Consider the following 10,995-nt stretch of genomic DNA (forward strand, 5'->3'; position numbering starts at 1 on the left):
GCATAAGCGCCTGCCTTGCAAGCAGGCAGTCATGAGTTCAATCTCCGGTACCGATAAAGAGGAAAAAGACAAAAAAAAAAAAAAAAAAATGCTGAAGAGGGTGCAAAACAGCAAACTTAATGAATCGGTGGTAGGACTACAAAATACATAATATAACCACTTTGGAAATGATTCAGTAGTTCAAAAACTAAACACATTGTTGTACAATGTAACAATCACTTTCCTTGGTATTCAGCCAAAGGAGGGGAAACTTTGTCTATATAAAAATTAATACATAGATATTTGTAGCAGCTTTACTTTTAACTGCCAAAATTTGGAAAAGACCAGTATAACCTCCAATAGGCAAATGGAAAAATTGTGATACATCCAAATGGAATATTATTCAGTGCTAAAGAGAAAAGAACTATTAAACCATGAAAAAGATTGATATGAAACTTAAGTGCACATTACTATGCAACACAAGCCAACCTGGATAGGATACATACTATATGTTTCTAACTAGATGACATTCTGGAAAAGGAAAAATAGGCTAGTAGTAAAAACACAGTAGTTACAGTAATATAGGGGTAAGAAGAATGAAAAGGTAGAGCACAGAGGATTGTTAGTACAGTGATATTACGCGTGATATTACGCACGATACTGTAATGGTTATGAACCTAAAACTGCTCATTTAAAAAGTCTAACAACATTACTTGTTTTGAATTAATGTAAAATGGAATGACAAATGTAAAAAAATAAAGCTTCAAAATTGTTTTTTTTTTTTTTTAATCGGTACCAGGGATCAAACTCACAACTGCTTGCTTGCAAGGCAGGCGCTTATGCCGCTGAGCTAAATCCCCAGCCCCCAAAATTCTTAATAGAAAACATAGGCAACTTCCATCTTTTAAACCCAGGAAATGAGTTTAAGGAACAATTTCTTCCACAATACAAGTAAAGCAATTACAATTAAAAAAATGGGTAAAATTTAACTTCATTAAAATTAAGATTCTAGGTTAGCAATTCTAGTAAAATGTTCATGCAAGAGAAGATATTTTGTTTTACAGCTGGTATTATATTTGGTCACCTAACGCACTTTACTGGCAAGCTATGCCAAGTACTTGAATAACTGACCCACAAAATCCTGTATTTGGAATGTACCATGCTTCAAATAAAATGAGTTTTATTGACAAATAATACGAAGTAGTTTGCAGCAAAGCAATACAGAAGGAAGAAATGAACAGCTGAAAAACAATTTACACATACAGTTTTCATTATTTGCTTCTGTGTTTACCCTTTGAATCAACTAATATCTCAGTGCCTAATTTGTGTAGTGAAACATATAGAACAAATAGACATTTGTATAAAATATTTGGGTTAGTTTATAAACCAACAGGACATAAGTTGTATAACTTTACCCCTTTTATACCAAATGTACAATAGAAATTAAATATAAGCTTCCTGATCATGATGAAATTAATGATTCTGAGTATTCTCCAGAATGGTAAAACATTTAAAACTGTTCCTCCCAAAAAACTCCCTACAAGAAAGTGAAAAAGACAATTCAAAAATTCAGAGATTTTTAATATATATAGAATTAACATAAATATAAAAAATGCTTACAAATTTTAAAAATAATCAGAAAAACAGACAAAAGAGACAAGAACAGGAATTACACTGAAAAGAAAACATAAAAGTCCAGGAAGTAAAAAAGAAATTCTCTAAGTAATAATTAGAAAAACATACATCAAGATCACAAGATAACGTTACCCCTTTGACTTGTAAAAATTTTTTAAAAAATCAAATGTTGAAGAGAATACATAATCAGAATCTTTATCTTTTATATTGATGCAATCATACTGGAAGTTCTGTATCAACTCTTAGTTGCATGTTCATTTCCCTATGAGGCATCAATTGTACTTCTGTACATATATAATCAACAGAAACTTTTACATGTGTGAAAAGGGCTGGAGATTTAGCTCAGTGTTGTAAGCGCCTGCCTGGCAAGCATGAGATTATGAGTTTGATCCACAGAACAAAAAGAAAAAAGAAAAAGACAATGGAAAATATGCACACAATGTCCCTGTTTGTTCACAATTACAAAAACCAGAAAAGAACTGAATGTCTCACACGTGAGAATAAATATCCAAATATTCAATGGAAGAAAATAAAACCACACACAATAATATGGATAAATCTTAACAAAATTAGGTGAAAAATCAAGTTAAAAGGTTATATTCAAGATAATTATATAAAAACAACTAAAATAAAAGATACTTTTTAATAAGTATACATTCAGAGATAACCACAGGATTCAAGATGACAATTATCTGGTGACATTAGAAGGTGGAAATAAGTACATGAAATGGAAAGGAAAAAACCCCTACAATGTAGTTAAATCCCTTGAGTAGAGGGGGACGGAACAGTCCACAAATACTTTATTGTGACAGTCAGATAATGATTTAACGCAGTGTGCCTGAGGGTGAACCACACTAGGCAACCTCATAACTTGCAACCTCATAACTTAGTGAGTCCCTGTCCCAAACTACAAAGGAAAGAGTCGAGCATGTATCTCACTGCGAAGATCCTAGGTTCAATGCCCAATGCAAAAAAAAAAAAAATTTACATGTACAGTAATTCGTCCAATGAACATTGTCATATAGGCAGAATAATCACCCACTCAGAAAACCCCTACAGTGCCAGTTACAGGAAAGGGAACATGGTAAGGTTAAGGTATAAAATATGATAGCTATTCAGCATATATTAAAGTATCATTTATAACCAAAAGTTTCAAATTCTGTCATGGCTTCTTTCCAATAAATAAATGTACCCATATACCAGGTAAATGAAGCTTTAACTAATTAGACAAAATAATCAACGTCAAATTTCCAAAATGGATGTAGTTAATAATACTTATTACATAATTATTGTGTATAGCTGATTTGCATAATTTAGCACTTCAACATTTACTTTCAAATCTAAGTTGTTTATTATCAATTACTTTTTACAAGCTTTCTTGTTCATTTTTATACATATTAATGTATTATACAAATCCAATTTTGTGATGTTGTAAAAATCCAAATGCATTTCTAAAAAGCTAGTTTACATCTGGTTTCTCCAGATGTATTTGAAAAGCTAGACACATCTCAAGATAAATGTTCTCTATTTCTGGTTTCCCAAGACACTCAAATTAATTAATTAATTTATTTATTTTTGGTCTTTTAAAGATAGAGTTTTACTATGTAGTTCAAGTTGGCCTTGAACTCACTTTGTAGCCCAGGCTGGTCTCAACTCAGCGTCCTGACTGAACATCCCAAAATTATACATATGCTACCATGCCTGGTTACTTTTTCATTAGTATTTTTTCCCCCACTCAAAATTTTCAATCCTTGCTTTCAAAGCTATGCATATTAAATCTCATATTTTATTATACTCGACTAAAATTGGTTTTTAAAAAAATAGGTATGTGACAAGTGTTCAACATAATATACTTCATTAGGCAATAGTCGTAATTATTTTACTAAAATACTATTTGTGCTTATGGAAGTAATATTTTAAGTAACATTCACCTCTACAAGCTAGTACATTACTCTATTTGTTTAAAAGTAGACACTGGCATAATCTGATAAATGGCATAATTTTCCACTGCTAAATTTGAAAAGCAAAGGAGAGCCCAAATAAATGCTAATCCCTGGAGTAAATCTACAACTAGAAGATGTCCCTATTTCTCTCTGTCTCAACACTGATCACAGATGAGTCACAGAAGGAAAATTAACCTCTATTATAATAACATGAGGTAAGAAAACACAAATCATTTTAGAGCCATCTTTAATGAACCAGTTTCAGGAGACATTTTTACTGAGATAGACAACAAACAATATGGCAAAAAAGTATGCACTGAAAATTATAAATGTTGAAGCTATATAACAGCAGTAACACTCAAACTAACATTACTGATTTACTGTTCAGAATTATATATTAATGTCTATTATTAATCCAAACTGTACTGTTCAGCTTTCTCCTTAACTGTATCTAAAAGTATTGATTTTAAAATGAAAATATGTAAAAATAATATTTTAAAAATATTTTTTAAAAAAACATCAATAAAATACTTTAAAAAATATTTTTTAAAAAGACATCAATAAAGCTACCTAGTCCATTTATATAGAACTAGTGGCAAGAAAAACAATTTTTACCCTACACTTATTTCTGCATTACAGCTTGCTATAGTTTCAATTTGGTATGTTCCCCAAAGGCAAGAGTATTAAATGCTTGGTGCCCACTTTGGCACTAATGGGTGGTGGTGGAACTTTCAGTGGAGCCTACTGGGAAGTCTTTAGGTCATTGGGAGTATGCTGCCAAAGGGGAGATTGCGAGCCCAGCCTCTTCTTCCTCTCTTTTGCTTCTCAGTCATGACGTGAGCAGCTCTCCATCAATAAGAAATGCCAAAAAAAATGTGCTATCCTTCAAACACAGGCTAACAAGAAATAAATCTACCTGAGGATAGACTAGATGTCCAAAACTGTGAACCAAGTAAATGTTTTCTCTTCATAAACTGATTGTCTCAAGTATTTGTTATAGTAACAGAAAGGTAATGCTCTGAATGTCATTTCCTATCAAAATTCTAAAGAATAAAATGGTATAAAGGAAAAGGAAGTGGATTTTAATACCATAGGATTTGAAGTTGGTGTTGGCTATTAGTTACCGCTAAGTGATGGAGCAATGAGCACCTTTTCTGTGGCTTTTTTCATTTTCAGGTTTTCTACAGTAAATGTGAGTTACATTTATAACTTGAAGAAACTGTAAAATCCATTTACCTTTTAATACATCATTTCACCCTAAAATCTTTCCAACTAAGATCTACTTTCTAGTATCACTGCAAAATTAAATGCCACCCCCTAACTTCCCACCAAGTGGGTAAAATACCAGCATGCTGGTGACATTGGTGTGACTAATGCAAAAATTCCTTTTGTCCAGAAGTTTTGAGAAGAAGGATTAGGAAAGTAAAGAAAACTAAAAACAGTAATTCCTTGGTTATCAGTATCAGATTGGTTTCAGGATACTAAAACATGCAGGTGCTCAAGTTTCTTACATATGATGGTACTGTACATTTGGCTCTCTGTATCCATGGGTTCCGTATCTGTGGATTCCCCATGAATCAAATATATCTGAAAATACAAACAAAGCTGCACTGAATATATAGACATTTTTCTTGTCATTACTGGCAAGAAATAATAACTTATTTAGCATCTGTACGGCATTAGATATTAAAAGTTATCTAGAGATGATTTTAAATACGTAAATTATGATGTCATTTTATAAAGGCATAAAGGACTCAAGGATCTGAAGATTCTGGGATTTGTGAGATCCCAGAACTAAAGCCCCATGGATCTCAAGTGACAAATACATTTGCATATCATCTATACACATCTTCTAGTACTACATACACATTATAAAAACAGTTGCTCTGTAGTACTGTTTGGAGAATAGTGATAGGGAAAAAGTGTGTATATGTTCAGTATAAGCGTTCAATATATGCCTTTGGTTGAATCCATGGATGTGGGACGTATACCACACATTATGTGTCAGTGATCATAGAGAACTCTTAAAAGTTAAGACATTCCTCAGGCCAAGTGGTAAATGCAGCTTTCTCATCAATATACTGCATACCTACTAAGGGCTAAACAGAGCTTGGTTACACATAAACTTAAATTTTTAAAGCAAAGTTTATCCTATGAACAGCCTACAAAGAAAATGATAACTTAACACTTTTCGTTAAAAACTGTGAGATAAAGACTATGAAAGATGATTGTTACTATTACATCTGACTCGCAATAATACAGCACTGCTAAATTATAGACTACCAAAACAAACACGAAAATCATTTTCTCGTTCCAGCAAGATTTAACAGATAATTACAATTTTGGCCAATTTTTACAAATTTCATACAACTTAACATTGAAATGTAAAATATTTATGGGTTCACAGTACTGTGGCAGCTTAAAGAATGGTGTAGTAGGAAACATAATACACATTTGGATTCAAATTCAGACTTAAAATGTGACCATAGGCAACGTACTTAAGATTAATGAACTTAGCTCTCTGATCCATAAAATAATACCCTGGCCTTAGATCAATGTGAAGGTCAAGTACGGCGCACAGGATACTAAGTATAATATCTGATATACAGTAAACAATAAATGTTAATTTATCTATCATACAATCCTCTTTTAGTACAAAAGTTATTTGTACTGTCTCTTGGAAAGCAAAAACTAATTATGTGTTAGCATCATATCCTAAATATGTGACAACATTATAGAAGTTTAATACCTCTACTTGAAAGCTAACTACCTCAAGTTTTCCAATTGAGCAAACTCTCTTTACTTACACAGCATAAATTCTGCTAGGAATGGAATTTAAGATTCCCAACAAAACAATTTACTACGTATTCTGATAAAGAAAGTGAATCAACAATAATCAGCAAGGTAACTTTATTAGTATGCTACTCAATATTTGGTTCTCAACTCCACAAAATTACAGTTGTAGCCAACATTCCATTTTGAAATCCTTTACAGTTTTTGTTAATCCAGTTTCCTTAGTTTCTTTGGCCTCACAAAAAATATTTACATTTCTTGCTGTACTTCAAATAAGAAATGAGGGAGACTAGGATAAAATAAATTAGTTATATGTGATAAAAATGACAAATTGCCAATTAAGTTTACATTTTTAAAGACTATGTTTATTTTTACTGTAGTAAACACTTTTCCATATACCTTGATGTCTCTGGTCATCAAAGTTTGTGTATGACTTATTAATGCTTCCTTGTTTAATAATCCTCCACATTACTAGCAAGAGTTAGAAAATTACCCTCAGAAATATTACAGTAATTGATAAAACAAAATGCTGTGGTTTCAGAGGTTTTTTTGGTTTTATCTTCCTATAATCAAAGGTTATTAAGAAGTAAGCCAATTCCAGCTTAATAAAGTGTTTTGAATTCTCCAGTATGATTTGAAAAAATGGAAAGCTGTAGGTATATTTATAAAATCATTAAAGTTACACTATATAATGTTCATAGTAAAACAAGTAATCCTAAAGTATGGCAAGTCAGTTTTTAACCATCAAACACATTAAAACTGGGTCATATAACTTACTAAATACTTTCTTGTTGAAAAGCATAAGAAATTAATATTACATTGTTTTTCAATACAAATAAACAAATTAAACCCTTAAAAAATTGATTCTCAAGTTGGTAAATATTTGGTTATCATATACTAGTTTCATGACACAATAAAGCACTGAAATGTAGCAAATTTTATGACTAAGTGCTGATAAAAATATTTAAAAATGTATTAATAAACATAATAAACTTTAAATGCAGTAACATTACAAAGGAAGCCCAAAAACCAAAAAAATTGCCCTAGATATATATAACAAACTGAAGTTTATTAAAGTAACAATAGTTATTCTTTCCCTAGAGTTACTTTAATTTTAAACTATAAATTCAGTTGTTCTCAAAAAAATTTAGTTATTCTCCTACTTTGATCTCATTTAAAAATCACATTTAAAACGACTTAGTTCTTTAACTTGCTCATTATTGCCAAATCGATCTTATTAACTAAAAAAATCCTAAGAATTTTAATGTCAATTCCAGTATCAAAAATGTCCTTTATGAACTGTCTATAAAATACAAATAATGACATACTTGATAATTCTAACAACATTCAATTCAAAACAAAAATGCTCCTATCATTTTAATGGCTTTTCTCAATCAAAATCAAAGCATACTTTTCGTGTTTCAAAACTAAGCCATGTATTCTGATGTCTCAATTCTTATTTTAAAAGCTGATGCAAATTACTAAAATAATAAATTCTATCCATTTAGGAAACATTATATGCTGTTAAGACCTGCATTCTTGCTTACAAAAAGCTAGATGTTATTAAAACTACAGAGCAACATTCTAAAGGACAGGAAATTCAGCTTTGCATTTACAAAAGGGCTCCAAGTTTTAACTGTGTTCGCATACTGGAAATCTATATTTTTTGAGGACATATCAAGGATAGTAAAGTCTTTAACCTTACAGCTACACAGTAGACCAAATTTATACGGAGATTTAAAGAAAAGTGCAGAAGAAATGTAGACGCAATTGCAATATACAATCATGACACAAGAATCAACCATTCTAAAATTCATTTAAAAAACTGTCCAACCGTCCAAAACAAGAACATCTAATCCCCACTTCTAATGTTTTAGTAGCCAAAAGATGAGTATACTAAAACAAACCACGCTTAAAAGAAAAAAATAGGAAATTTTAATTCATATCTAAACATCCCTGAACACTCCAAAGTAATGAAAAATCAACCGGATAGGTTAGCGTTAAGTCTCCTCTTACACTAGAGATCTAAAAACAAAAATCGTGCATACATCACCAAATATTTAGTTAGAAATAAGAAGAGAATAAAATTGCTACTCGACATGGACTAATTAAGAGATCTACTTTGTTCTCAAGTGCTGTCCAACGTTTTGCCTTAGTCGACTTCTTTCTCACTGTAAACAACTTCTGTAGCTCTTTTTCTGGTGCTTAAATAGGGAGGGAAAATGAAAGTCTGAAAAAGCATCAGTATCTGAATTTCCAGTTATGAGCTGGGGTAACCAAGAATGGGACCATATATCACTCTGATTAAAAAAAAAAGAAAGAAAGAAAGAAAAAAGTAACTCGAAACCTGTTGGAAAGAACGTCACCTGAAAAGAGCTGGCGAAGCAAGCGCTTAGCACGAAGGCTTAAAAAAAATTGTTTGGGGGCTGGAAGTTATGGGGGCGCTCTTTGTGCACAGTCTGAGGGGAAGGGGAGGGACGAAAAAACAGCCTGGGAGTCATTCAAAGGAGTTTAAGCAGCGGACAACGCAGAAAGGCTGGGCGGGGCAGGCCGGCCGGGGAAGGGGCGGCGGGGGCGTCCTCAGGCAGCGCCGACACCTGGAGGGCGCGCGAGAGGCGGCTCCGGGAGCGGGCGCGCGGACTCCACCGCGGCGGGGATGGCCTGGGACCCCAGGGTCCTGTCTGGTTGGTCGGATCGCACTCCCGCGGCAGCAGGCCGGGTCTTCGGGGAGAGAGAGTGCGGCTCCCAGGGGAAGCGGTCCCGGAGTGACATCCCCGAATTTCCGCACTTAGCGGGCCAGGGGCGCGGCGGCCGCGAGGCTCCCCTCGACCCCCGACCGCGCGCCACGCTCTCCCTGCGCTTCGGCTGGCGCCTCCCGCCCGGCCGCGGCCCTTACCTGCAGCTCGGTGAGCAGAATCTCTCCCCGCTCGGGGTTGGACGCCATTGCGCTCCGCTCTGGACTCCGCACCTGAACGCGGCCGCCGGCGGCAGAGGGAGAAGGCGGGACGGGAGCCGAGGTGGGGGGTGAGGAGCGGGGAGAGGGAAAAAAAAAAACAACTAGGGATTCATGTAAGATGCAGCCCCGTTGGAGGCGCGGCTTACTCCTCCGGGATCATGGAGAGCGGCGGGGAGCGAGGGCCCTCGTAGCGGCTCCCCTCGCCGCCCGCCGCCGCCCGCGTTGGACTCTGCCCGCTCAGTCGCTCCCTCTGGGCGACGCCAGGAGCCGCCTCAAGCCTCTGCGTGCTGGGCGCAGCGGCCGCGGCTGCAGCTCCTCCTGTCGCACCATTTGGCTGTCACCGCGTCGCAAAAACGGCCTCACTTGGCGGCTGCCGGCACACGTGACGCCGGGCGGGGCAGGTGGGGCGGAGGGGACCCCAGGAGCGGAGCGGAGTGGGGCGGGGCGGGATAGAGCGGCTCTGGGACCCGGCCGGGGTGAGAACCAGGGGAAAGGCCTGGGCTTGCGTCTCAGGGGACGCGCGAAGGGGAAGAGAACACGCCCGCTGCGCGGAGGTGTGGACGGCCCCGCGGCGATCGCTAGGTCCCCGAAACCCGCTCGCTGGGGTGTTTTTGTTTTTCCCAGGGCCGCCTTTTCCTGCCGAAGTTTGAGACTATTCTAAAATAGGCTCTTTTCTCCCTTAACGGCCCCGAGAACCTCGGGACGCAGACCTCACAGATTATATATTTCTCCTTTTCCCTCCCCCACTGGCTGAAGCTAATAATCTTGCCTTTTGCTCGCCCCCACACGACGCTTTCCTTAGAGACAAGGCGGGCGCACACTTGCCTACGCTAGTGCGTGATCTGTGCTTTTCAAGAAACTTAAGCTGCTGGAGCCCTGGTGGCTTTTCAGTGAGAAACTTTTAAGGTGCCTTTTCCTCGAGCGCTCAATTACTGTGGTTTGGGTTGGAGAACTCTACTGAGTTTAGGATTTACTTAGGCTGCCTTCTTCAATTGTTTTAACCGAGTTTATATGCAGAAGATGGGGCGACATCAGCCTGGGGAATGGAGAAAAGCCAACTTTCCTTGGTGTGGGTAAACATTAGAACTCACTCCTCTACTTGGTAGTGTACAGCTTAGTTAAGTGTAAGTAGTTTACGCTTTTAAGATAGGACACTGTAGTACTCCACAGTAACAAAGTCTCTAACACGGCTTTTGTTTGTCTGCTTAGATAATGGATCTAGGCAGAAGCGTTACTTCTGATTATTTGAGGCTGCAGTACAGCGGTTTTGTTAAAAGCTACCTGGAGAAAATGGTAGGGATTATTTAGGTAAGTAGTTAGGTACTGAGGTGACTTTAGTTGATGGACATCTTTAAGAGTTGGAGCCATACTAGGACTTAATGTTTACCTTTTTGTTTCAAGTCTCATGTTTGAATTCAAAGGTTTATTGAAGAGCTGGAGTTCTGCGATCACATTTTCTGAACTCCCATTTAAGGAGTATTGATGAATAAATTTTCTAGTGTGTTCTTCAGAAATCTTAACCATTGCCTTGGTTGAAAATGTTAATTAACCTACGTGAACTAACATTTGGAAAAGCTAGTGTATGTAATTATCTTCCTGGATGATAACTTAAGAACCTAGCAGAAATAGGCCCTGGAGTTGTAACTAGGATTAAAAAGTAGTCTACCGCAAGTGACTGGGGAGACCTGG

General features: G+C 36.6%; 1 protein-coding gene across 8 annotated transcripts in view; it reads right to left on the bottom strand.

Moving 5' to 3' along the window:
- Positions 1–9,639, bottom strand: part of Pkn2 (protein kinase N2) — a 118,496-nt gene extending 108,857 nt beyond the window's left edge. The window contains exon 1 of one of the 8 annotated variants that reach the window (XM_063257086.1): positions 9,247–9,639. In XM_063257086.1, coding sequence (XP_063113156.1) covers positions 9,247–9,294 — 48 coding nt within the window. In that variant the 5' untranslated portion in view covers positions 9,295–9,639. Of the gene's footprint in view, positions 1–5,068; positions 7,015–9,246 lie in introns of those variants that run through there. The other 7 variants (XM_063257115.1, XM_063257091.1, XM_063257098.1 and 4 more) reach the window with 7 other exon arrangements.
- Between the last annotated feature and the right edge of the window lie 1,356 nt (positions 9,640–10,995).

The sequence above is a fragment of the Cavia porcellus genome, unplaced genomic scaffold, assembly GCF_034190915.1.
Source record: "Cavia porcellus strain 051 isolate PalLab524CR breed Dunkin Hartley unplaced genomic scaffold, mCavPor4.1 scaffold_1, whole genome shotgun sequence".
Classification (NCBI taxonomy): domain Eukaryota; kingdom Metazoa; phylum Chordata; class Mammalia; order Rodentia; family Caviidae; genus Cavia; species Cavia porcellus.